Source organism: Larus michahellis, chromosome 14, assembly GCF_964199755.1.
Source record: "Larus michahellis chromosome 14, bLarMic1.1, whole genome shotgun sequence".
Classification (NCBI taxonomy): Eukaryota; Metazoa; Chordata; class Aves; order Charadriiformes; family Laridae; genus Larus; species Larus michahellis.
This window is the reverse complement of record NC_133909.1, coordinates 2,701,288-2,728,752: the sequence shown is the minus strand read 5'-3', so window position 1 is coordinate 2,728,752 and position 27,465 is coordinate 2,701,288. Positions and strand designations below refer to the sequence as shown.

Sequence of the window (27,465 nt, the reverse complement as noted above, 5' to 3'; positions counted from 1 at the left end):
TGCTTTATGTTTGTTTTCACACGTAACGTGGCAAATTCAAGCCATGTCATCCTGAAGGGGTCTGTGGTACCTCTTCTGGGGGAAGAAGTTGTCAGCTGCCGCTCTTGACATGCCAGTGCTGACACACGCGTGTTACATCGAGTTTATTGGCTGGAGTTCAGTAAAATGTCAGTTGCTTCTTTGTGACAGTTACAGCTTGCCGGAATTGTTACTGAGCAAAAAGTATAAATGCTTCAGTTCCAAGCTGAGCGTAGAGCGTTGCGTTTCTTCACAGTCAGAAATCTGAGTTCAGCGCTGGTCCCTGACAGGACACGCTTTTGACAACAAGCCTGGTTCCTTGGCACGTCCTTCTCGTGCCACCGGCTTTCCACCCAAACTCCGTCTGAGGCTGTGGGGAGTAACCATTGATGCTAATTTAAAGTGTTCCACCAGTTTTCTTAAAACTTGGAGAAATCACTCTGCGCTGAAGATGTACAACCGCAGGCACGGAGCCGTGGTTTGCTCTCGACGAGGTTGAGATCAGGCTGGTGGGTGGGTTATGGCTTCCTCTGGGCTCACCGGTGAGGCTGGGGGGAGGAGACTTGGTGGGTCTCACGCACACAAATCTTTTTGATGTGAATGGGCTTTATCCGGGCAGGCGAGGAGAAGGGTGAGGTGTGCTGGTGAGAAGCTGCAATAGCTGAAATGATTGCAGTGACTTCTGTAGGCTGCAGCGTGGCCACATACCCCCCTCCCCGATACACACTTACTGGGGCGGGCTGTTGCTAGAGGACACGTGTTCTACAAGCTTGTGGAGTAGGATATTTAATAAGACAATCAATAGTACAGTCCCTGAGCTGAATGGATCTGCCAGATGGGAATTCACCTTAATGTACTAATAGCGCTCATCAGTCAGGCTTGAGATAAATGAGGATCTAGATACTGATTATAAGAGTGCTTTCAGAAGGCCTCCACAAAGAATATTAGTAGGTGGCTTTGTGCAAATACCGTCTAAAGAAGCATTTAGATGTTAGCAAACGGCTCTGGTGCTCCCTGATCTCCAGACCCTGTTCCTACGTGGAGAGAGGACTTGCAGAAGTTGGTTGCAGTGAAAACGGAGAGCCCAGAGCAAGTCACTGGCTATTCCCGCTGGTTTCTTCACGTGTTTGCAACCACGGGAATGTCGCACAGTTTCATGGGCACAAACTTGAAATACAGTAATGGTGCTGATAAAAGCGGTCCAAGTGCAAGCTGGAGCCTGGTGTCCTGTTGGGAATATTTGTAACCAAGTGACAAATCAGATGGGGCAACTGATGTGGCTTGAACTGGTATAATAGATCCACTTGCAACCGCTTTCTTTGCAAGAGCTGCTCTTCGTGTGGGAAGCGTGCGCTTTAGTTGGTCCTTCGTGGAGAAAGGTCCTGTGTGGAAGAAATGGGTATATTCGCTCTCTCTTAGTCCCGTCTTTACCAACAGCTAGCGAAGAGAGGCCGTGCAGACAGCAGCCATCCTGGCTTTGGAGATGGAAGTAGGAGCACACCGGGATCCAGGATTGCTGCCGATAAGGCAAACTTCTTGGTGCCTAAAGGCGCTATAGAAATACGCGCACTTAAAATCTAAGTGTTGCTCTCGGCCTTAGACATGTTTTGTCAATGGAAGAAATTGAGCTTCACTTTCCAGAAGTCTTTCATCAGTCTGGATTACAGACATATCGAGAATACGAGTTCTTTAATCATTAGAAAGTGTTTGTGCACAGCATAAGACATTCCACGGAGTACATTGAAGGGGAAAGATTTCGTTTGAACTTGTGTGAAACGCTTGTTACATGAATGCAAGAAGAATTACATTTTTATATAGACAGCATTGTTGTCTTAATGATAAAACTAGCAATTACAAAAAAATCTTTTTTTTTTTTTTTTTTTTGCAGGGCAAGTTCATTAGGATTAACTTTGATGTTACTGGTTACATTGTTGGGGCCAACATTGAGACGTGTATCCTACTTCATGCCACGTTACTGTCAAATCCAAGTTTCCCGATTTGTTTTGCTTTTAACCCGAGAATTCATTGGAATGCAGTGAAAGGTTACCACACTTCTACATGCCTTTGACAACATCCATCTCTTCCTTTGTTTCAAAATCGCGATCAGATATCAGAAAGTCAGCGTGCTTCCTCGTGCTCGGAAACCGGATACCCCAAAGTTTAGCGCTCTCAAGTCTGCTGGATTTTCAGACTGGCCTTAAACCCAGGGTTTGTTAAATAGACAAACCATTTAAAGTGGGCTTGCTCTATGAATGCTTTTAGGAAAAAAAAAAAAACAAAACACCCCACCTTTCTCATGAGAAGCCGAGCTACTGTATTGTGCCAAAGTTTGCTTCGCTCTCGGCGGCGCTGCGGGAGCAGCTCTGCCTGGGGGAGGTGGATCCTCATCGTAAAGTGATGGCGCTGGAAGCGCTGGGACACCTTCTCTTTTCTTAGGTCTTCTAGATACCAGCACAGATTCATTAACACGAGACCTACTAGCGATTAATACTGAAGCCTAATTCAGTTTTAGCTTTAAGGTTTATTTTTATTTATGATTGTGTTAAGAACAAGTGAAAATACTCGCAGTGAAAGCCTTTCTCTAAAGCTGTTTTCTTTGTGCTAAAATTAATGTGAATGTAACTTTTTTTTTTTGTTTTTTTAGGATGTTTAGCCTGTTTTCTGGGGGAATAGCAGTAGGGTGGTCATAAAATTACGAAATCAGAAGTCTTGGTAAACAATATCATGTGAGTATTAAAGATAAACAGTGCTGCAGTTAAGCTTTCATTCTGTCGCTGTGAGTTAAACTGCTGAATTTTAAGTGCAGCGAATGTTTGGAAGTGTCACAAAATATAATTTCCCAATAAGGCTGGGAAAGATCTATAGTTATTCAAAATACGCTTTAATGATAAATGATTTTTTTTTTTTTTTTTTATTCACGCAGCACAGGAATGAAGGCAGTTTTTGCTTTCAGATGAATTGTTTTGCCTGGAGCTTTGGCAAAACAGCAGGACCTAACTCTTAGGGAAATTTTTCTTCATGACAAGAACTCATCCTTGCTCGTAACCTGTGTCACTTCAAATCTCTGTCCCCCATTTGTTTTACGGTATGGAATAGGAAAAAAAACCCAAACTTAAATAACATTACAGGGCAGTTTATTAGGCAGTATCTGCTGCCCAAATCCAGTTTGGAAGCTGTTGAAAGGCAGTGAAGGTTGTATGTAAAAATGCAGGGCTTGAGAGAAATGACAAACGCGCTTCAGATAAAACACTCCCGAGTTCAGCAGCTGCTGGGGTTTTGGTGCTACGAGTCCGCCGTGACCTTAGTAAAAGTGACTGAAAAGGAAAAGGACTGGCTGGCTCCTCGCTCACTTAGGCCTCGGCTGAGCCATTGCAGGCAACGGTCGGCTGCGTGTGGCAGGGACACGAGCCAACATCCAAGAGATGAGTTTGCTGGAATTAAACGTGCGCTTCTACCGGCCCGAATTTGAAATCTCTCATCTAAAGTTAGTGAAAGTTCAAATTGGCCCTAGTCCTGTCATTACTATTAAAGCTCTGTTTGTTCTTAAAGTAATTACATAGCCTGCTTGGAAAGTTTTGTTTGCACTGGATGTTTTTAGCCAAAAATTGCAGAAGATCCTTAACTGGTTATCATCAGACTTGTTGGAAAAGTCTCGCGCAGTTCGTCAGGCTAAAGACGAGCGGACATTTCATATCTTCTATCAACTGCTAGCTGGAGCAGGAGAACACCTGAAGTGTAAGTCAAGAGTCTCATTTTATGAGCTCCTTGTTTCTGCTGCTGCGTTTATTATTCTGGTGTTAAGACTGTCGAGTTTGAACTGTTCTTTGGTCTTGGAACAGTGCGTTTTAAAAGAAGAATGAAAAGCCAGGTGGCTCTGTTTTGAAATAAGCTCTGTGCTTTGTCAAGTTTGCTGTCAGGCAACTGTTGCATTTCAAGCAAAGGGCTCCTACGTGACAAAGTCCAGTTTGGCCAGTCTCTGGCTGGGAGTCGCTGGGTTGAAACCACGATGCTGATTAATAACAAACCCGGCCGGCAGCGACAGCCCGATCTGTTCTGGGCCGTGCCTTCAAACTGGGGAGAAAAGCAGCCATTTTACCAAAACATAATGAAACCCTGCGGCTTTCTTCAGCCACTGCAGTACTGTGTTGGTTATCTTCTACTCTTGGTTGGTTTTTTTTCTTCCCCTTGGTAACTGTGAATTTCTGCTAGCTTGTGATAAGCGAAACTGCATGAAGGTACAGACTTCAGAGAACTGATCCACTCTTTCTGCTCCCGTGTTAGATAAACCTGTGTTTGGCGTCCTTGGGGTGGTTATCGCCAATACCTAACTCCATTTCTGCCTGTGTCTGTTATCTTTCGATAGAGATATTTCTTGTCTGATGTTCCAGATAGGGATTTGAGATGGTGGGAGCTAGATCTGAGTCAGGTAATGTTCTGTTTACAGGCTTAATGCATTAAAGAGCTCATGTAGGTTGTTAGAGATAGAGATTCTGGGAATCTGGCTTCAGCGTTTAAGGTACACTCACGTTTTTAGAGTTTCGGAAGCTGGTATAATGGCATGTAGCTGTGTTTGAGGAACTGATTTTGTAAAGCACAGTTTGGACGTTTAGCGAGAAGAGAGTACAGGTGGGTGTCAGTGCCACTTTTGAGCTTATTTTTTTCTCTCTCTTCCCCTTCTCCCAATACAGCTGACTTGCTGCTTGAAGGATTTAACAATTACAGATTTTTATCTAACGGCTACATCCCCATTCCTGGGCAACAAGACAAGGATAACTTTCAGGAGACCATGGAAGCCATGCATATCATGGGGTTTTCGCACGATGAGATCTTGTGTAAGTTACTGAGTGTAACTTGTAATCTTGTGTGCGTTGCTGAGCCTTTTGGATTTTTAAAGCGTACGCTTTTCTCTTGCGTGCGCGCACACACTTGCCAATTTAACGTCACCACATTTAACATTGCTTCGGTGTCTCGACAGCCTGCAGCAAATGTTTGCTTAACATGCGCTAGGGCTGAATTAAAGCCATTTGCCTAAAAAGTGCAGTACAAACTTTATTTCCTTTCTGAACTCTGAATACTTGGAATTTTGAAGAAAAGTAACACAAGGAATGTAAGAGAAAAATTTGTTAAGCTGCGCCCTCTTCAATGAAACTGTTGCATATGTCTTTTGTTAACACAGCAATGCTGAAAGTGGTGTCTTCAGTGCTCCAATTTGGAAATATTTCCTTTAAGAAGGAGAGAAATACTGATCAAGCTTCTATGCCAGAGAACACTGGTAAGTCGATCACGTTTGTGTGGATTCCTTTAACTCGAGCTGTAGTTTTCTTCCTGCCGTTTGTTCGGTGCAGATCTTGAAAAGTCCAGAGCAGTCTTCTGAGCTTCCTCAATAGCGTTCTGGGCCAAAAAGGGGCCAGGACCGTTGTGGTAGTAGCCAATGGGCAATTGTTGAAACTCTCCTCTTCCATTCTCGTAACACAGACAAATTTAAGTATCCATCACCAGGATTTATGCTGTTTGCATTGCTTCTAAACTTTGAATGAGTATTTCAGTTGTAGTCTTGTTTATTGTTATCTACGAAGACTTAAGCACTAGGAAAAAGCACGTGCTTAAATCAGTTTGTGTTCTTTGGTTCTTGAGGACAGTTTTCTTGCCAATGAGAGGAGCCTGGAGGCCAAGCACAACTTCCATAGTGAAATGGCTGAACACAAGAATGCTGGTTTTAGAAAAAGCTGATTTCTGAAGTGGCATGGTAGTGTGACTAGGATTGAATTTACCAGCAACGCAATCAGTATTTTTGAGGAGCGTATTTCCTCACCAAAAAAGAGAGTGGCTGAAGCAGATACCAGGTTGTTGATTTAGTACTTTGATACTGGCCTTTTAAAGGCTCTGGTGGAGAGTCAGCTTTGAGAACTGACTTCAGAGGAAAGAGCAGCAAGAACCATTGTTCACGGGACCTGCTGCACGTGCACCACTCGCATTCTTGTCTGTGGCTCCTTTTGTAATTGTCCTAAATCGCTGTGCGTGTCGGCTGCTTGCCATGCCCAAAATGTTTGTCGCTTCTCAGGGCGGTGGCCTGCTGCCCCAAGTGCTCCAGCCAGCAGGTACGGATTAAAGCGCAAAAGTCGTGGCCTCGACGCTGGGCTGGTGCTTGGCACTTTGAGTTTTGCAGTGAGGAAAAAAGGTTGGGCGAGGGATCAGGGTTTTCGGGCTTTTCGTGATAGCTGAGGCAACTCAACTGAGTCATTGTCCATTTGGAAGGTGTGATGTAAAAAGGTACAGAAACTTCTCACTGCTTGACTATCTCAGCTTTTGTATTGCCGTTGTTTTTTGGACGTAACGTTCTGAATTAAAGTATTGGATATAAATATATTGATACTACCCAATATTTATAATACCGGACACAAAATTCTGAGTTACAAAGCAAAAATGCTGAAAAGCTCAGATCGCAGTTAAAGCACGTTTCTGTTCTCTTGTTCTTTGTTATTGTGTGTTTCTGAAGACACTGAGTGAAACTGAGCTCTCCTTTGTCATCTGTATTGTCACATCTCACTGTAATGGGTTTCCCAAGTGTCCTCCAGAGAAGTAAGCATGTCCTGAGAGTGATTCATCTCAGCTAGAGGCGTGCGGCTGAAATAGGTCAGGTTAGTGTCTCCATAGATGGGAAGAAATTTGTGTGGGTAGTGGAGGTGTGAGCCTCGACAATGTGGATTTCAAAGCATATGGAAAGCAAATTCTACCCTATAGATAATAAATATAGATAAACAAATATCAGTTTCAAGTATTAGATAAAAGAGATGGCAAGAAAGCTGTATAGCCTTTGTGGATGGAGAGGAAGGAGAAGCTGTCTTCAGAGGACCGTTTCATGCCTACCAGATTTGTAAGATGCCTTTCTGCTGAAAGGGCAGAGGTTCATAAGCGACCTCATAAAGTTCACACTTCGACTATGATATGAGCTTTTCAGTATCTTTGTTTTATAATAATTCAGAATTTTATATCCAAAACCCAATAGTAATAAAACACAAGTCAGGATAGTCAGGACTTTCTACAACTGCACCTTTTAAATGGGATTTCCTCAATTATAAACAAACAAGATGAATTACACGTTTTTTTTTTTAAAGTGCGAGATTAATCAAGCTGAAATTGTGTGAACCAGCGCTACCTTTAGCAGTGACACAGCTTCGACTTGAAAATGGTTCTGTTTCCTTCGGTCCAACCTCTGAAATGCTGGCTACAACCTCCTTCCGTGTCCGAATCGGATGGGATTTTAGTATTACCTCTGCTGTGGTTAATTGTCGTTACTGTTACCTAAGCTATGGTTGGTTACCAATTGGAAAGGCCGGGTCAATAAATCCCCTGTTACAGGCTCATGAAAGAGGAGCCGAGTGCGGTGTTCGGAGTACTGCATGGGAGGGAAAAATACCCTCATTCCTTAAAAACTGTAATATCCTTTATATAGTAACCGTTATGCCGCAGTACCAAGCTGATGCTTCTGGCTACTTAATATTTTCAAGTTTTGTTGTTGTTTTGTTTTTTTGTGTTTTTTTTTTTTTTTTTTTTTGAAAGATCCTCACAGCGTTTGCTACTTGGCACCTAAGGTTAAGTTTTTTCTGGGTTGCTGATACGTATTTTTATAGCACTGAAACGTTCCTGTGTGTAGCTAAAGCAAAGGAGTGCCCAATTTGTGATGCTACCCTAATTTCGCTGATTTAATTGGGTGTTGATTCATGACCCTTCTAATGACTACATGGCCAGACAGAGAATCTCAACATGGAGAGCAAGTAGTAGTGTTTTTAATACCAGGAAAAAAAAAACAAAACAAAACAAAAAAACAATGCAAAGAAGCTCTTATATACTGGTATTAAAATCTATTTTCCAATGCTGGTTTGTAAAAATAGCTTTTTTTCATTTTGACAGTAAAACACGAGCCGTCAGGTTACAAAGATAAGGAGTTAAAGTACTTTCTGGATCGTGTGGAGGGCTTCCTGCTAAAGGGCAACACTTACCCGGACCTAAAAATACCTTTAGCGTCACTCTCATTTTTAGCAGTATGGAATCATAAATACCGAACCTACTGGAAAATTCATTTAGAAAAAAGGGATTGATGCAGCAAGAACATGTAACGATGGTGTGGGCAACTGGTTATTTCAAATAATGAACGTGACACAGGGAGAGTTCCTGCCGACTAAAGAAAGTGCACTGCTGCCTGCGTTGTTAGTCTATATAAAATATTACAAACCCCTGTTTTAAACAGTTTAAACAATGTATTTTGCTGTAGTCTGTAATAGAAGCATTACTCTGGCATACCTGCCTAAATTGACACAGGTTTTAAGCAACCTGTAGTACGATGGGGTTGATGTGCAGTGTCCTCATGTTGTGCTTTTTTTCTGGAGATGAGAAAATGACTGTTCCCTGTAAGAGTAACAAAAGGAACACTCGCATGTGGGCTATGGACTGTTCATGACCTGCCTGCAATTTCAGGAAATCTGGTGTTTTCTGCGCTCCCCTAAGGGAATTCAGCGGTGTCCTTCTGTAGAGCCTCCGTCAGCCTTGAGATGGAGGCCCTGCGTGGCAGGGGACATCTGTCCACAGGGCAGAAGTGCATCTCCCCAGCTGCGATTTCGAATGGCAGTTCAGTTTTTACACGGGCACGCTGTTGTCAGGAGCTTGTGTCACCGCTGTTGTTAGCAGCTGTGGAGGGTTTGAGTGCTTCCATTTATGACTTTGCTCCCCAGTCGCACAGAAACTCTGCCACCTGCTGGGAATGAACGTGATGGAGTTCACCCGGGCCATACTGACACCGCGCATCAAAGTCGGCAGAGACTACGTTCAGAAAGCCCAGACCAAAGAACAAGTAAGTTTTGGTGCTTTAAAGATGAAGTTGCCTCATCCTGATTAGCTCTTAATAAAGATAATTGGGATTAAGTGTGTACTGACACTGACTTTGTTGAAGCTGTATTAAATATTGTTAGATGGTAAAAATCAATGGTAGAATAGAAGAAACTTTTCCCTTTCCCTGGCCGTCTGCTGGTTTCCTCCTTTAATGTCACTGTCATATGTATCAAACATGCAGAGAGCCTTTGGGTTTTTTATAGAACAGTTTAAAAACAATTTTTTCAAAACATTAATCAAACTATATACACTTGCTACTGCTTGTTTTCATTCCTCGGTGGTATGAAGTCCATTAAACTTCTTCTGTTACTTAGTTATTTGGGGTAACATCCGTGTCCGTGTTCTTTTGATGACTTCTCCAGGGTAAATAAATTTTCTTGTTTGGATTTTCAGGCAGACTTTGCAGTGGAAGCTTTGGCAAAGGCCACCTATGAACGCCTCTTCCGCTGGCTTGTTCACCGCATTAATAAAGCTTTGGACAGGACCAAACGACAGGGAGCGTCTTTCATTGGAATTCTGGATATTGCTGGATTTGAAATCTTTGAGGTATGTCAGAACGCTGCTTATCAGATTTTTCTTTTCCTTATTAATGTGTGTTCAGGACTAACTGGAGAGCCACTAAACGCATGCGTGTTCCAAGGCTGCAGGAGGGTTTGGTTTCGTAGCACACAAATGCTTTGATAACCCTAAATTACAGTGGCAAAAAGTCATAGTTCAGTCTAAATTGTTCTTGTATATGTGACGTTTTTTCCTACCATACATTAGTTTAATTGTATGTAACAGGGAACATATGAGACTTGTGTAACGCGTTTTCCAATTTTCTTTATATTATATTTGAACGTTGTGGAGTTTTAGTGAATTCCCTTGTAAGGAAATTTTTGACTTCCAGGTGTGTGATGCATCCTGTCACTGAATTATTCTTGCCTGCTAATGTTATTCTTTTAGTTGAACTCCTTTGAGCAACTCTGCATTAACTACACCAACGAGAAGCTTCAGCAGTTATTCAACCACACGATGTTTATCCTGGAGCAAGAGGAATACCAACGCGAGGGTATAGAGTGGAATTTCATTGACTTTGGACTGGATCTGCAGCCTTGCATTGACTTAATCGAAAGACCTGTAAGTGTGTGCATTAATAATGCTCTAAGGAGAAAAGGTTAGACTTCTGAATTTTACTTACTGAGGCCTCCAAATTGTAGGATTGCATAACCACGTCTTGCAGAGTTGTCACAAAAAGCGAATTCACTTGAATGTTGAAGTCTAAAGCCTAAAATACCATGTATTAGTAAAAGGATTTATCCTTATGTGATCTTGCCCTGATGCTAGGGTAGAACACTCAGCTAAAGATATGAAGCTACTATTTTTATACTTTTTTCCTAGTATTAATGATAGAATCACAAAATGGTTCGGTGGGAAGGAACCTTAAAGCCCATCCAGTCCCACCCCCCTGCCCTGGGCAGGGACACCTCCCACCAGCCCAGGTTGCTCCAAGCCCTGTCCAACCTGGCCTTGAACCCCTCCAGGGATGGGGCAGCCACAGCTTCTCTGGGCAACCTGGGCCAGGGGCTCACCACCCTCACAGCAAAGAATTTCTTCCTGATATCCAATGTAAACCATTCCCCCATGTCCTATCATTACACTCCCTGATCCAGAGTCCCTCCCCAGCTTTCCTGTAGGCCCCCTTCAGGGGCTGGAAGGGGCTCTAAGGTCTCCCTGGAGTCTTCTCTTCTCCAGGCTGAACCCCCGCAGCTCTCTCAGCCTGTCCTCACAGCAGAGGGGCTCCAGCCCTCGGATCATCTTCGTGGCCTCCTCTGGCCCCCCTCCAACAGGTCCATGTCCTTCTTGTGTTGAGGGCTCCAGAGCTGGATGCAGTGCTCCAGGTGGGGTCTCACCAGAGCAGAGCAGAGTCTTTAGTCCTGTCACTTCCCTATTAAACCATGCCATTGCATTATAGGATCTTTGGAGTGGTGGCTCAGTTCAAAAGACTTTGAACAATAAACTTTTTTTTTCATTTGAGATCAATAGCAAAATTCCTGAAACTTCACATAGTTTTCTCCATAAATCTGCCTTGCAAATAGAAAAACAGTTATCCGGAAGGTGGCTTTACTCACTCTTTAACATACTTTTCTAGTTGCTCAATACATGGAAGCTGGAGAGGGCTTCAAAGAGCAGGAGGAGCAGTTGGGCTGGGGGAGAGCAAAGGTCATCATTCCTGAAAATTATTGTTTTCACACCTCAGAACTACGCCGTCAAAGTTATTTTATGAGTTTTTAAATTAAAATTAGGGCATTGCAGTTACTACTGTCTGCATTTCAGTGTGTGTGTTCTAGAATACGCGTAAGCTCGCAATGATGCTACGCATCCTGAAGAACAGAAAGGCCCATAAGCCACGTTCTTGTTTTTCTTTAGAGTAGGAAAAGGGAAAACTGGTTTCAGTGCAAAGGTTTGCACTTTGAGTGTGGAGCTTCAGGAAGTTCTGCCTCTTTGGAAGGTAAAATCCCTGCCAGAAAGCCTGAAGGGCGTTAAGTGTGGATGCTTTCAGTATGCAGATGTTTTGGTGAATATCCTAAAAATGCATCAAATTACTTGATTATTTTTTTTTCCTGAAAAGCAAAGGTCAGTACCTTCGTAGTTGTCCTGTAAATGAGGTATGGGATGCTATGTAATAGGCACGTAGAAACACCTCTCTTCAAATGTATAAACTTTACATTGACTAGAAACTTTTGAAGTATAAATTATTACAAACTCCTTTTTCCACTGCCTTTCTGTGCTACATCAAGTGTTTTCCCTGAGGAAAATGATCCTGTCGAACAATTCTACAGCTGTTACATACAGACATTGCTCGTTCCGTACTTCACTTTAAGAATAAACAAACCTTCAAACGGAGTGATTAAATCCTATGGAAAGAGAAGGGATTATCTAAAACTCTTCTGGCTGCTGAAGTTAAGCCTGCTGGATCTCTTTGGATGCTGCTACTGGATATCAGCGTGGGGCTTGGCAAGGGGAGGCTCGCTGGCTGCCATAGCAGTATCGAGTGGCTGGGAGGGATAATTGTCTTCAGTTCAGCTCATGTGAAAGCATGACATTAACTGCTGTGGAGATGTGGATGAGCTGCTGTGTATGGATGTGTCGCAGAAATGTCTGGAAGGTAACTCTGGAGGTCATCTATTCCAGGCTCTGCTCAGAGCCCAGGCAGCACTAGATCAGGTCACAGAATCATAGAATTGCTTTAGGTTGGAAGGAACCTTTCAGATCGAGTCCAACCATCCATCTCACGCTGCCAAAACCACCATGAAACCATGTCCCTCAGCATCATGTCTGCCCGTCTTCTAAATGCCTCCAGAGATGGAGATTCCACCCCTTCCCTGGGCAGCCTGTTCCAATGTTTGACAACCCTTTCAGTGAAGAAATTTCTCCTAATTTCCAACCTAAATCTCCCCTGTCACAACTTGAGGCCGTTTCCTCTTGTCCCATCGCCTGTTCCTTGGGAGAAGAGACCGACCCCCCCCGGCTACCCCCTCCTTTCAGGGAGCTGCAGAGAGCGAGAAGGTCTCCCCTCAGCCTCCTCTTCTCCAGGCTGAACACCCCCAGCTCCCTCAGCCGCTCCTCACCAGACTTGTGCTCCAGAGCCCTCACCAGCTCCGTCACCCTTCTCTGGACACGCTCCAGCCCCTCAGTGTCTTTCTTGGAGTGAGGGGCCCAAAACTGGACACAGTATCAGGTCTGGGTCCATATGCGTTGAAATGAATTTGTTTGAACTAGTCACAATGTCGTTTATTGAACTGGAGTCCCCCACAGCTTGTTTTAATTTAAAAAAAAAAATAAAAAATTGGAATCAGTTTAGACAACTTCTTACTGGGGCATTCAATGATGTGTTTTAAATATTAATTGGTTTTTGAAAAAAATATGTCTGTATTAAATATTAGTACAATTTAAATCCGACTCTATTTCAGGCAAATCCTCCTGGTGTGTTGGCGTTACTGGATGAAGAATGCTGGTTCCCTAAAGCTACTGACAAGACGTTTGTGGAAAAATTGGTGCAAGAGCAAGGAACCCACTCCAAGTTCCAAAAGCCAAGACAGCTAAAGGACAAAGCAGATTTCTGCATTATTCACTATGCAGGGAAGGTAAGGGTTAAATGTTAAACGCTTGGTTAGAAATGTCGGTTTGGGGAAAGGACTAAATGGGATAGCTACCAAATTTAGAAATCCTTGTGCAGGAGGGTGGCCTTGTGTCATTTTCTTGAACCCATTCAGGAGAGCTCTGATAGAGCTCTTGTTACCACATAGTCAGAAACGAAAAATATAAACTAATATTAAATTAAGCAAATATTTCGGTTTCCTTTAATTTCATTGTCAGGTCTTACAGGCGAGTTTTTTCAGGACTTGTATTGAAAGGAATCTCTTCTGAATATCCGTGTTTCCGAGTTGATAGCAGTGCTTGAAGCAGGGCTGTGTCAGTACCCACTTCACTTTCATCTCCTCCGTTCACCCCAGACTTTCTGTATATCCCCTTTTATACGTCAGCTGATACCTTTTGGTTTTACTGTTCGTTCAATCTTTACTCTCCCGTTGAGGGACAGAGCTCAGCTGTGATGCGAACAGGTCCATGGAATAACGATGCAGGTCTTGTCAGCGTTTTGTGGAACCCTCGTGACCACCGGGTCTATTCCACAGGGCCGCGCTATGCAATTAGTTTCATAACTAGTTAAAACTTAATCCTAGTAGCAGTTTTTGCCCTGATATTTAAAATAATCTGTGCAAATGATTAAAAGCCGTCCTTTAATTTTCATTTAAAGTTCTATCGGCTTGTTGTTATCTATTCTTTGACGTCGGTGGTGCCAAGTCGATAATTGTAGTGAAAACCGAAATAATGACGTTGCACATTTTATTTTATCAATACCTAAAATAGCAACTTAGAAATAATGAAATCGTCACTGCAGTTGATAGTAGATTATATGTGAAACTAATCAGGTAATCAAAATGAAGTAAATCAGCTCGGTGCCTGACTGCTGGAAAATAACTGTTCTGAGGAACACGCTGGTGCGGCGTCGCGCATCTTCCCCCGCCAGAAGGCATTTTTCAGTGTTGTATCAGAATGTACATTTCCTTCAAAGCTAGAATCGTTTGTAAAATAGCTTTTACTGCAAGAAGTACTGAGACGATGATCTGATTTGGTTTTGGATGCTGGAAGCATTTAAATGTGACTTTCCTTCCCAAATCCCTTATTTAAAAATAGAAAACTCACAGTTTGTTCGAAGCAAAACCATGCTAATTTACTCCGGGAATTTTAGGGCGCTCTTTTGGGTTGGGATGAAACCCGTGCCAGTAGCACTGAGCTTTCAACTGCTGAGCGATAGTTTAATTGCAAACCACAGAATTGGTTCTTTCGAGATAAAAGCTGTGTTTGTTTTCTTGATAGTTAAACACTTTGTTCTGCTATAGTGAAATTTAAAAAAAAAAAAAAAAAATCACGTGGCAGCACATCCTTAATTTACTCTCTAGTAATTTAAATAAAGGAATTAGCATCTATACTGGAGTTGTTTTTACATGTTCACAGTGAAGCCCTATTTTGGCAGTAGCACTAGGCTGAAAATGTATACCAGCTACTAGTAAGCAAAAAGATTGCTAAACTTTTAAGAAAAGTCCCGTTCCTTTACTCTTTCAAAAGAATAATAACTTTTCATGGTACTTTGAACTGTTCTAAGGAGGTGCAACGAACTCGTAGCAAGCAAAACATCAAGAGGAGAATAGGAGAAAAACGTCGGTGTAGTATTTTGAAAGCTTTTTTTTTTTTTTAATGCTGGCAAATTAAAAACTGAAGCTGGCGGTTTGTCTGATCTTGTGCAACTTGGCTGCTCCACAGGTGGACTACAAGGCAGATGAATGGCTGATGAAGAACATGGACCCCCTGAATGACAACGTGGCCACGCTCTTACACCAGTCTTCTGACAAATTTGTTGCAGAGCTTTGGAAGGACGGTAAGAGATCATACTCCCGAGTACACGACCTGTTAGCAATTTTACCTTGCTGGATGAGTTGGTGGGGTTCTTCGTATGCCTTGTTCCCTCCTCACCCTCCACCTCTACATTGTAAATATCTACAGCATTTTCTCTATTGTTTAGCCCCAAAAGTACAACAAGGAAGCTGGGTTGCACCTATGGTCCCTTGCACATGTACCATTTCTGAGTAGCTGCTTCTCATGTTCATTATTTGAACTGATATTCACTTCCTTCTTGTTACCCTGTGGCAAATTTCATCTGTAGAATCTTGTCCAAAACTCTTAGTTGGAATTGCTGCAGTCAAGTCCTGAAGGTAAACGGCTGTAGTGGTACTTGCTGTTAATAAAACGTTGTCTTATGTGAGCACCAGCACAGCTGTTTCTTGTGCAGTGGTGAGTCGTATCCTGGAAATCTGCATCTCCTAAAGTAAAATTTGTTCACAGCCGTACTAGTGCTTAGGTATTGCATATTAAAATCCAATGCGATATTTTCCTATTTTAACTGTACCCTGCTGTTTAGCCCGTCTACCTGCACATCAGCTTAAAGTAGTTATCAACATTTTTACCAAAATACCCCAAGAAGCAGAAATAGCCCAATAAATACTTACCCAAGGACTTCTCTATTCTAGTTTTTAACATCACAGTATATTAATCAGGTTATATTTATATGCCACAATATAAAAATCTTGTTGTTTCTTATTCCTGGAGGAAACTAAGCTTGTGATATAGATGATGCTGTAGGTTAATACTGAGTTTCCCTCTTATTCTCAGGAATACTTACTTGGTTCAGGTACAGAGAGCAGTTTTAATGAATATATAAACAACTCTTTGGTCGGGCAGCTGCTCCTTTCCTTTCGAGTACCTGCACAGAAGCAAAAGCGTGTTGGTCCAAATATGCGAAACTTGCTTCCCCAGAGAATTGAAACGTGCATGGAATATGTTGTGGCCTAATTGCTTTTGTAGCACAGTTAAGTCTGTTTGCAATTGCTGAACCTGTTCTGTATACTAACTGAAGTGTCTTGTGTATCTGCTCTTCTGTCTTTCTGTTTTTGCTGTTTCTCTGCCTTAGAGATTCAGAATATTCAGAGAGCCTGTTTCTATGACAATATTACTGGTCTTCATGATCCACCAGGTGAATGGATATAAAAACAGTAGGCCTACCAAAGGCAGGGCTGTTGTATCTCCAGGAAAACCATTTTTGCTCGTAGGCTTGCATGAACTCTTCATTTCATGCTACCCTTAGGTATACCTCCAAGGCAAACGGGCTCTGAGTGCATACCTTCAGTTGCTGCTGCATACATATAGCATCTCTATTTTATGCATTGCATTTAAGCATTGCAGGTAAAAAGGTTTGTGGCTTCCTAGTTCCATGTTGAGATGCAGAATTGCTTCTGAAGCGATTATCCCGGTAGCTCCAAGCATTTGAGAGAATGCGTAAGCTTTGTAACACTATCAAGCTTCTTTCTGCAGTCCAACATTGACAAAACTCTGGGACATTTTAGAACGCGGATGTGTTTTTTGGGAGGAGAGCTGAAGAATGTGTTGGAGTATCGGAGGGAGTGCTGCAGTTGTAGTGGGGGTAGTAAGGGAAATAAACTTCTTCCAGACTTGCTGGAATTGTTCTTCTATTTAAAAACATCTTAACTTTAATATTTCCCGTTGTAGAAGCTGCACACGTTTTTTGAGGTATCAAGAAACCAACAAATCCATTTAATTGGAATGTTTTTGAAGACGCTTTAGATATTTTATCCAACCTCTTCCTGTCCTTCCTGTCTTCCTCTCCCCGAGTTTAGAAGTATGTGTATGTCAAGGTTGTGCCTTCAGCCTTTCACTCTTTACTTGGGTTCATCTTCCACTTCTCAGGATACATCACACGCTGGAGGAAGCTCGTGGTGTCTCCTGAAGGAATTACTGGAGGCTGGACTTCCGAGGCTTTCGCCAATGGATGCCTGGCCAGTCAGGCTGTTCAATGACTGCTCTGGGCCTACAGGGAAACCTTGTATTTAACAATCCTCTTTGGAATATAAATGACCATCTTATAGTAGGAGGACAGAGGGGAGCAAAACACACAGTTGATAGATACGTTTACAAAATTTTAAAATGTATGTGGCCAAGCAAAAGCTGAATGGTGGCCAGTCGTTAGCGGTGTCTGCCGGGTGCATGTTTCTAATAATTAAAAGCTGTTACCCTCGTCCTCTGTAAGACCCATTCCCAGGAATCTCTGTCCCATTTCTGGTTTAGAACTGAATTCTGCTTCAAAGTAAATATTTGGGATATGATCTTATGAGCAACTTGCCACCTACTTAATCTTCTAACTTTAATAAGACGCTTAGATTCCTGTGTTCAAAACTGCGTGGAGGATCTGGGCTCTTTGTAATACAACATGCAATATAAGTGACTATTCCAAATTATCGCCCAGTATTTTTCTGCTTTTAATTTTCCTTTCTTTTTTTTTTTTAATAGACCTTTGAAAACCAGTTGAGTGTGAAATAAAATATTGTCACTTAGTTCTCATAAATAAAACTAATTCTGGTGTAGCGAAGCACAATTTCCCCGTGCTTTGGTTTGAATGAATTTGAAGATATCTTCACAAAATTGAAATTACAGCCTATAGATAGTTGCTTGCTTCTTGCTGGCCAGCTTGGATTTCATGGAGAACCAATATAGGTTGTGTATTTTCTCAGTACTAAGAAGAGTCAACTATAATTATTAAGGTGTTAAGCCACCCGTGTATTTTTATTTAGCGAGCTGTTTAAATAATTGTCACGTGGAAACATGTTCATGTTTTTGGCCTAGAGGTTTAATGACGGCAGTCAGATTACTAATTTGTGCTTCTGAAGAAGAAACCATAGAGATCGTTACCCAAAATGTTCAAAAAAAAATCAAAGAAAAACCTCTATTCTGATGCTTTATGGCAGCTTTGAAGTGCTTTGGTGTGCAGTTTTCCTGTTTTGAAACTTGTCTCTCGGCTAGGGAGGTCTCTGCAATTGTACAGAAAACTTGGAAGAATTCTTCGAAATAGCAGACTAGCAGAAGTCTGGCAGATGCTTTTTTATTTTTTTTCTCTCTTGTCATTGAAATTACTTTTGACTCTTCTGTAAATAGTTATCCTTTCAAAACACTTTTGAATATTCAACGAAACTCAGAGTTAATCTATATCATTACCCCAAGTGACTGTGCATTGTAAGAATTCAAATAATTGCCAGTTTCCGGGCAACTTTCTATCTCTTGAAAGTTGACTTAAGAGAAAGGAAATGGCTTTACTGGTCATGTAGAACTGCAAGTAAAGAGCTGGATGTTTTAGTGTGTACCTACTAAAGCTACACTATTCCGCTGTATAAGTTTGTGGCTTCTGGTTCCACTGCTTCTGCACAGCGTCCCCAGTACATGCTGAGCGCCTCGCCTACCGACGGCATCTCCTGTCATTTGTTCCACAAAGCTTCTGCTGCTGCACTATTGCTCCTCTTTCTGCTTATCTTGATACCTGACAAATATTAAAGCCCGCTTAATTATTGTCTCTTGTCCTTCCCAGTGGATCGTATTGTGGGTCTGGATCAGGTCACTGGAATAACGGAGACGGCTTTCGGCTCTGCGTACAAGACCAAGAAGGGCATGTTTCGTACTGTTGGCCAGCTCTACAAAGAATCTCTCACCAAGCTGATGGCAACGCTCCGAAACACTAATCCCAATTTTGTTCGCTGCATCATTCCAAATCATGAAAAGAGGGTATGTACTACAGAGCACTCCTTTATTCTTTCTCTTTATTAGAGCCTTCACCTGCATTTCAAGCTGTGCATGCTCTCTGCGTCTTCCTTTTGAAATCAGAAGCCAGGTTCCGCAAAGTTTTCACACTGGTCAAATACCTTCTCAGTATTCCCCACACATCCCCTTATTTATACAGTTGACTTTGTAGAGGGTAGCCTGAAATACTTAAACTGCAGTTTTTCATGCATACAAACTAAAAGACTAAAAATCATACTTGTTTTGTCCAGGCTGGAAAGCTGGATCCGCATCTGGTTCTAGATCAGCTTCGTTGCAACGGTGTTTTGGAAGGAATAAGGATTTGTCGACAAGGATTTCCAAACAGGATAGTGTTCCAGGAATTTAGACAGAGGTAACAGCAGGAACAGTCTCTTCAGTTTTTATGTGATAAAAAATCCTTGTTAAATAACTGTTGACGCTTCCCCACCAACCCAACCCAACTGGGAGAACGTCCAAAACCATTTGTGAAGTCTTGAAGTGGTTTGAACTTGAAGCAGTTAAATACTACAAATTGATTCTAAAGACAGTAGGGAAGGGGAAACTGATTGAAAATGGAGTTCAGGAAGAACTTCCTGGAGAAATTCCTTAGCCAGGCACTTGGGGACTGTAGCCCTGTGGGTTTATAATAATGTAGCTTATTGTTGAATGTAAAGGTGTTTTTTTCCATTTGACTTAAAGGTATGAGATCCTTACTCCCAATGCAATTCCGAAAGGTTTTATGGATGGTAAGCAAGCCTGTGAGCGTATGGTAAGTGTTTATACCTAAGTAGTGTCAAAACATGAAAAAGTTGAAATAAAAATTGTCCTTTTCTTGATGTAAAACTAATGTGCTTGCCTGTCCGTTTAGATCAGAGCCTTAGAGCTGGACCCCAACTTATACAGGATTGGACAGAGCAAGATCTTTTTCCGAGCTGGTGTCTTGGCGCACTTAGAAGAAGAACGAGATCTGAAGATCACAGACATTATCATCTTCTTCCAGGCCGTCTGCAGAGGATACCTGGCTAGGAAGTATGTCTGCTTTTATGATTTCATCTCCTCGTGGTCTCTTTGACAGGGAAATATGTATTAAAACTTCCATTTCAGGAGAAAATTTTTTTTTTTTGAAGAGTGTTGCCTGATAAACTGTAGTTATATCAAGGGTAAATAGGTGAATTTTTACCTAAAAATAGGAATTTGCACCTTCATTCCATAGCGATAGTTGCTTTCCGTAATCTGGCCTTTGTGACACATGCAGCTGTTTACAGTATAGCTAGTGGCTGCGAAAAAATCTCTGCTCCACCGGAGGTTTAGAGCTGCTTTGGAAAGCTGCTTTTTTGAAATGAAAGAACAGTTCAGCATCTCATCCATCCTGATTTTATTTTTTCAAGAAAATCTGGTAAGCATAAGACCAAATACCGTTTGTAATTATTGTTTTGAAAATGGTGAATCCAGCTTTTGCTCTGCCTCTTCATGTAAGGAGTGAGTACTCGTAAATCAGTGTAGTCACTGAAACTTAAAAATAAGCCTATTTATGGTCTGCAAGTGTTCTAGGGTTGGGTAACCTAAAAATTAAAAACATGGACAGATGCTCAGCTGTATTTAACATGAAACGTTTTGCTCTTTCTGTCTCCAGGGCCTTTGCAAAGAAACAACAGCAGCTGAGTGCACTGAAAATCCTGCAGAGGAATTGCGCTGCATATTTAAAGCTTAGGCACTGGCAGTGGTGGAGAGTCTTCACGAAGGTTCGTTGTATTCTGTCACGTTCTTTGGCTTTTGTAAATCGGTAGATGAAGTTTCTTACGTGTTCATCTCAAATCTTTGCAGGTGAAGCCTCTTCTTCAGGTCACTCGTCAAGAAGAAGAACTTCAAGCCAAGGACGAGGAGCTAATGAAGGTGAAAGAAAAACAAACAAAAGTGGAGGCAGAACTTGAGGAAATGGAAAGGAAACATCAACAGGTTTGTGTCCAAGATTAGCTTTTGATACGCAGAATGTATATTGGACTGTATCCTGTGTAAGGGAGCCGTGTTGGGGAGACGCTTGTGAGCAAAAGCTCTGTGACTCGGGAGAGCTAACTCCTGTCACGCTTGGCTAAAATCTGGAATAGGAAGATAGGGCACAAGCTGTTCCTCCAGGAATGCAGAAGCCCCACGTTAACGAAACTAAACTTTTTTTGGTCTCTCCTAGTTTACAGGAGAACTTCAGTTGCAGCGTCACTTTCCTGTTCAGATGTGGTTTCAGGGAAGGATACTTCCGTGGTGTTCGTGTGCTGTTTAAGAAGTGGGAAGCAATTATGGCAATGATTGGGCAAAACTGAAAGTGAATGTGTACTGACAAGTAACGCTGATATCAAGTTAAAAAACAGTTGAAGGAGTGTCAGTAAAGCGAGATGTGTGTCACTGTGGTAACTGAGACAGGATGGAACTGGGCTGGATATCCGGAATGGCAAAGCATCAGTTCCTGTTGATGGAAGGGCGTGGGCTGTGAGGAGCACCTGAGGACGCCGGGATTGTCTTAGTTTGGAGAAAAGGAGGCTGAGGGGCAACCTCATTGCTCTCGTAGAGTTTCCTGAGGAGGGGAAGTGGAGAGGGAGGTGTTCCACGTATCCATTGACCGAACACATGGGAATGGTTCCGTGCTGAGTCAGGGGAGTTTCAGATTGGATATTAGGAAGTGTTTCTTTACTGAGAGGGTGGTCAAACACTGGAACGGGCTTCATAGAGAGGTGGTTGATGCCCCAAGCCTGTCGGGATTTAAGAGGCATTTGGACAACGCCCTTAATAATATGCTTTAGCTTTTGGTCAGCCCTGAAGTGGGTCAGGCAGTTGGACTAGATGATTTTTGTAGGTCCCTTCCAACTGGAACCATTCCATTCTGTTCTTGCGTTTACACAGCAAGAAATAACACGTTCCACTGACTCCCAAGTGTCAGCTTCAGCTACCCATGGCACTGGGGAATGCCACTAGGCAGGGATGAGTGTGAGGAACAGTCCAGGAAACAGGCACTTCCCTCAACTTTTTGATGCTGGCAGAATGGGACACATGGGGTAGACGCAGTGGGATCTGTTCCTTAAGGAACTGTGGGTCAATACTGCTGTATTGGGGGGCAAGTGGGTCAATACTGCTGTAGCCCTACTGCGAAAGCCGGTGTCTTCTGGACCACTGATGAAGCCATCTGCTAGAAGTCATCATTTTTGGATGTTGACAGGGAGCCTAGAATTGGAGCAGAACTTGGCCTTTAAGTAACTTGGTAGTTGTCATATGTATAATCTCTCATGAGAGACTTTGAAATGTCGTTTTTGCTGCTTTACTACCTTTTCTGTATATTTACAGCTTCTAGAAGAGAAGAACATTCTTGCAGAGCAGCTGCAAGCTGAGACGGAGCTCTTTGCAGAAGCTGAGGAGATGAGGGCTCGCTTGGCTGCCAAAAAACAAGAGTTGGAAGAAATTCTCCACGATTTGGAGTCCAGGGTTGAGGAGGAAGAGGAAAGAAACCAAATACTGCAGAATGAGAAAAAGAAAATGCAGGGCCACATTCAGGTATGCCTCTTGGTAACTGGGAATAGAAAAGTACGCAAACAGGCCGGTTAAGGATGGGAAAACTCCCTCAACATCTCTACGGCACAGAGGAATTGGCTCCTTAGCACCTTGTGTGCAATAAAATCAATTTGAATTTTTTTTTCTCTTCTCTTCTCTTCCTCTGTTCATTGTGAGTGTATTCAGCTCCTTGTGGTCTCCAGGCATATGAGGATGAGGGAAGAAGTCAAAATGTGCTGTTGGTAGCTGTAGCATGTGCAGATAAGAGTATTAAAGGTAGCAAGTGCTTTGGAGTGGGCAGAAACCGGGATTGACGGCGTGGACCTTACCCCTCCTTTCATGGAGAAACCAAGACTGATGGGATGGTGTCACTTATGAGAGAAATGTTCCTTTTTGACTGAAATCCAGTGAATATAATGAAGAATATTCCTTCTTAGACTCTTATGGATCTAAGACAACTTCATCTCCTCTGAGTTACTTGTTTTTTGTGAAAATCAGAGGATTTAGATGCTTCCTTTTGAATACGTGGGGACTTTGAGAAAGGGAACACCTGAGAACCTATCTGGTTTTCAAAATATTCAAGGTACCTGAAGGGGACATAAACCCCACATCTCACAGCTCTTGGTGCTGTTTGATAAATGTCCATTAACGTATGGCTGAGAGTCTGCAGTCTGGTCTGATCTGGTTGTCATTAAGTAGATTTTTTAAAAATTTATTTTATGTTCAAAATTAGGAAGGTGAAAGACTCTCTGGTGGCGTGAGTGTATGTTGCCTGTACAGCATATTTCAGCCAAAGCTGAAATACAGAGTGTAAAGAAATTCCACGTGTTTCACATGGCCCTTAATTTCATTACCAGATCATTGATACTGTAAATGAATCTAACAAAGTGAATGCATTTTTAGTGTTAGTTTAAGGCAGGTGGCTTTTCAAAATAATAATCATTTTTCACCAAGTTAAAACAAAAAAAAAAAACCAAAAAACCCATGGGTAACCTGGAAAATGCACGGATGCAATTGCTTTTCTTCCCAGGACCTGGAGGAACAGCTTGATGAGGAGGAAGGAGCTCGACAGAAGTTGCAGCTTGAAAAAGTGACAGCTGAAGCCAAGATCAAGAAGATGGAGGAAGAGATCCTACTGTTAGAGGACCAAAATTCCAAATTTTTGAAGGTGAGACCAGTAGGCGTGGTGGAGATTCTGCACATAAGTAATAGCAGTGCCAAGTGAGAGCTCTCAAAACATCTGTGACTGCTCTTGCATTATCTATAAAGCTTGTGTCTGAAGACTTGTGGGTTTGAACAGGTTGAAGCTGAGACACTTGGAGCTTCTTTTGAACGACCTTTTGCCATGCATTCTTTCCAGTTCCATGAGTCTTCCAAATCTAAGAGCTGGAAACAGCGTTATTATAGCTACTGTTGTTCTCTGCAAACAGATTTCCAAAAGCGTACAACAAATGCCGTCCTAAAACCAAATTCCAAGTCTCGCTTTCTTGGAAAACAAATGTTCATGTTTCTCTACTTTTCCAATAGATCCTTAATATTGACAGGTCAGTCACTTGAAATAAATGCTGTATTATTCATTAATGACCTAGATGAGGGGACAGAGTGTATCCTCAGCAAGTTTGCTGATGATACCAAGCTGGGAGGGGTGGCCGACACTCCAGAGGGCCGTGCTGCCATCCAGCGTGACCTGGACAGGCTGGAGAGCTGGGCAGAGAAGAACCTAATGAGGTTCAACAAAAGCAAGTGTAGGGTCCTGCACCTGGGAAGGAAGAATGCCAAGCACCAGTATATGTTAGGGGCGGACCTGCTGGGAAGCAGCTCTGAGGAGAAGGACCTGGGGGTCCTGGTAGACAGCAAATTATCCATGAGCCAGCAGTGTGCCCTTGTCGCCAAGAAGGCCAATGGCATCCTGGGCTGCATAGGGAAGCCTGTGGCCAGTAGGTCGAGGGAGGTCATTCTCCCCCTCTACTCTGCACTGGTGAGGCCACAACTGGAGCATTTTGTCCAGTTTTGGGCTCCCCAGCTCAAGAGGGACAGGGAACTACTGGAGCGAGTCCAGCGAAGGGCAACCAAGATGATTATGGGACTGGAGCATCTCTCTTATGAGGAAAGGCTGAAAGAGCTGGGACTCTTTAGCCTGGAGAAGAGAAGGTTGAGGGGGGACCTGATTAATGTTTACAAGTACCTAAAGGGTGGGTTTAAGGAGGACGGAGCCAGGCTCTTTTCAATGGTTCCCAGTGACAGGACAAGGGGCAATGGGCACAAGCTAGAACATAGGAAGTTCCGATCAAATATGAGAAAAAACTTCTTTACGGTGAGGGTGACAGAGCACTGGAACAGGCTGCCCAGGGAGGTTGTGGAGTCCCCTTCTCTGGAGATTTTCAAGACCCGCCTGGATGCAGCCCTGAGGGATGTGCTTTAGGCAATCCTGCTCTAGCAGGGGAGTTGGACTAGATGATCTCTAGAGGTCCCTTCCAACTCTGAAGATTCCGTGATTATATACGCTGGATGAGACCTCTGTATGGATTTTGTACATTCAGTTATTTGTGCTGCTCAGAGACTCTTCAAATTGTATTTTAGCATTTATTCTTTCTCCCCTTTCTCCTAATTAGGAAAAGAAGCTGATGGAGGATCGAATTGCTGAATGTACTTCTCAGCTGGCTGAAGAAGAAGAAAAGGCCAAAAACTTGGCCAAACTCAAGAATAAGCAGGAAATGATGATCACCGATTTGGAAGGTTTGTTCTTGCTACGTCTGTCTGTTAACAGCTTGGACATCGTGCTGGGAAGGAACGGATCACTTGTCGCGATGTGTGCAGGATCGGGTCCAGTCTGCCAAGTGGGACCTTATATGTAGATACCTTAACAGCTGTTGTTTTTGTCTAAATCTTGAGAGATTTAGATAAATCTTTCTAAAGCATTAGAAAGACCCTTGCAAGACGTGTTGGGTCTGGCTGCTCAGCGTTTCTCATGTTTAGCTTGTTAGTTTTTCATTTTTGAGAATCCATTTCGTTTATGGACACGCTCAAGTTCTTGCTATTGCGTGCATCCCTTAGTAACAAGGTAAAACATCTCTCTCTTGGGAAGCTGCTACGCTTTTCTATGTTAACACTTTAGAACAACGTGTTTCTGGAAGAATGTTCGTAGGCATTCATTAGGCTTCTAATATTTTTTTGGATAAGCAAATCTGAATTGTTTTGCTTTTCTTAGTGCTTTGTTTATCTAAAAGGGTTCCATTTCTATGGCATTTATTTCTGATGGTTTTGCCCGTGTTGTCATAGGCTGAACTAGCCCTATACGTAACCTTTCTTGATTTTATGTTTGTGGGTTTTTTTTAAATTACTTATTTTTATAGCTGTAAATAGCTATTGTGCAATGTTAATAAACTGCCAAGTCAAAGTTGCAAAATATAAGGCAAAGTCGCTCTCTGTGCCCTAATTTGGAAATATTTTTTTTCACTGACTCTATTACGGCCTGTCTTGCTACATATTTTAAAACTGATGTGCTTATGGAAGAATACCAAAATTTAATCTTACCTGTATAGGAACGTATTGAAATAATAGGGATAATAGGTGATTGATGTACCTTTTCTTTAAAAACCATATTCACAGACCTTAAGATGGGCGTAAGTAAGCTTTACGCAGTGGAAAATAATACTTGATTAGTTACGTGCTTAAATCAGGACTAGTGTTTCTGAAGATACTCGACAGATGTGTTTGGTTATGGTACCATTCCAAGATTGATGGCCTTAGAAATGGAAATTAAAGCTTAAATATAAGGCATGCAATTTCTTGGCTAGTAAAGCACAGTAAAATGATATTTACTCTTGGATATGATTCAAGAAGCCATTAAGATTCTCTGCTAGGGGCTTGGCACCGCTAGGCTCTGGAATTTGAGGAAAAAGAAAACCACAAAACACCCTAATTCAGTTTACTATGAACTTTCTCAATTACAAAATTGGGTCTTATGACACTGTTCTGTCACTCACCAGAAATATAATGTAAAAACAGAGGGGGAAAGTGCTATTTTTTTGGAATGAAGAACTGTTTAGAGAAAACCCGTGTTACTTTAGATTGTCTGGAAAATGCTAGGTAGCGGTGGGTGGCTCGAAGAGATGATCCTTGAAGAGGGCTCCCTTTTCAAGATGATGTCCTGATCCAGTAGCAGCCTTAGGAAGGGTGTGAGAGAAATCTCTGCATAGAGGACCCATAAGTATTGAACAAGTCTAATAACTTAGGCTCATGCTAATGCATTTAGAATTACGCTAATGCCATGCTGAGCACCAGTGGTTTGGCAAAACCTTCCTGTGACTGAGATAGCTTATATACCTGGTCATTAGCTAACCGTAAACAATGCAGCCAGTAACCATCTTAATCAGACAACAGGCAGATCAACTTAATGGGTTTTGTTGTTACGGCACCGATAACTGGGTGGTTTTCACAAAGAGGTACCTTAGGGCAGGAGATGGTCGGCTACAGCCCTCAGGGAAGTCCGCAGGGTCGCAAAGTCTTGCGAAATATCGATGGGATGCGAGTTAGTGACACAGATACTCGCAAAAACTGTTTATCCAAGTTTTCTTTAAGTTACACTGTTTTCCAGTAGACCTTTTGGAGCCTAGCCCAGCCCTTCCAAGACTATGCAAGCCATCATGTTTTCCGGTCTGTAGTTGATACTCATTTTTGAATCATGATGTCTGTGATCATTTGGCCTAGAAGCTCAAACTGCTCTTCTGTTAGATCCCATTCCTTATTTTTTCTCAAGATGAGGTTATGTTTCTGTTCCCTTATGTCAAACTTTTTTCTCCAATAATTGACTTTTTCTTGACTTTCTATCGAAATCATACAGTTCGACTTTGCTATTTCATCTTTCCCAGTCATCTTCCAGCTGCAGACTGGAGAAAGAACTGACACAGTATAAATTAACCTTCCCACCCTCCTTGCCACCCCAAACCTTCTGAGGATGACAAGAATAAAAATTGCATATAAATATCATTCTTTGCTTCCTTAGAGCGCTTAAAAAAGGAGGAGAAGACTCGTCAAGAACTAGAAAAAGCTAAAAGAAAACTGGATGGCGAAACGACAGACCTACAGGACCAAATCGCTGAGCTGCAAGCCCAGATTGAAGAGCTAAAGATCCAGCTGGCCAAGAAAGAGGAAGAACTCCAGGCTGCTCTCGCTAGGTCAGAGCGCGACGGGGCTTATGACTACAGAAGTGTGGTAGAAACCTGCTTTCCCAGACGGAATTGCAGTTCACTGCAAACGTATCGGAACTGGGAACGTTACAGCAGA

The 27,465-nt window shown here is 42.4% G+C and overlaps 1 protein-coding gene across 2 annotated transcripts in view; it reads left to right on the top strand.

Annotated features, from left to right (window-relative positions):
* The window catches only part of MYH10 (myosin heavy chain 10), a 110,360-nt gene that overhangs the window by 65,349 nt on the left and 17,546 nt on the right, over positions 1-27,465 (top strand). For both annotated transcript variants that reach the window (XM_074608179.1, XM_074608178.1), the window contains 19 exons: positions 1,907-1,970; positions 3,655-3,753; positions 4,707-4,850; positions 5,195-5,290; positions 8,748-8,866; positions 9,298-9,450; positions 9,850-10,023; positions 12,858-13,031; positions 14,770-14,884; positions 18,437-18,630; positions 18,897-19,018; positions 19,345-19,414; positions 19,514-19,674; positions 20,279-20,387; positions 20,470-20,601; positions 21,976-22,182; positions 23,210-23,347; positions 24,792-24,915; positions 27,185-27,356. In XM_074608179.1, the coding sequence (XP_074464280.1) occupies positions 1,907-1,970; positions 3,655-3,753; positions 4,707-4,850; positions 5,195-5,290; positions 8,748-8,866; positions 9,298-9,450; positions 9,850-10,023; positions 12,858-13,031; positions 14,770-14,884; positions 18,437-18,630; positions 18,897-19,018; positions 19,345-19,414; positions 19,514-19,674; positions 20,279-20,387; positions 20,470-20,601; positions 21,976-22,182; positions 23,210-23,347; positions 24,792-24,915; positions 27,185-27,356 (2,567 nt within the window). The remainder of the gene's footprint in view (positions 1-1,906; positions 1,971-3,654; positions 3,754-4,706; positions 4,851-5,194; positions 5,291-8,747; positions 8,867-9,297; positions 9,451-9,849; positions 10,024-12,857; positions 13,032-14,769; positions 14,885-18,436; positions 18,631-18,896; positions 19,019-19,344; positions 19,415-19,513; positions 19,675-20,278; positions 20,388-20,469; positions 20,602-21,975; positions 22,183-23,209; positions 23,348-24,791; positions 24,916-27,184; positions 27,357-27,465) is intronic.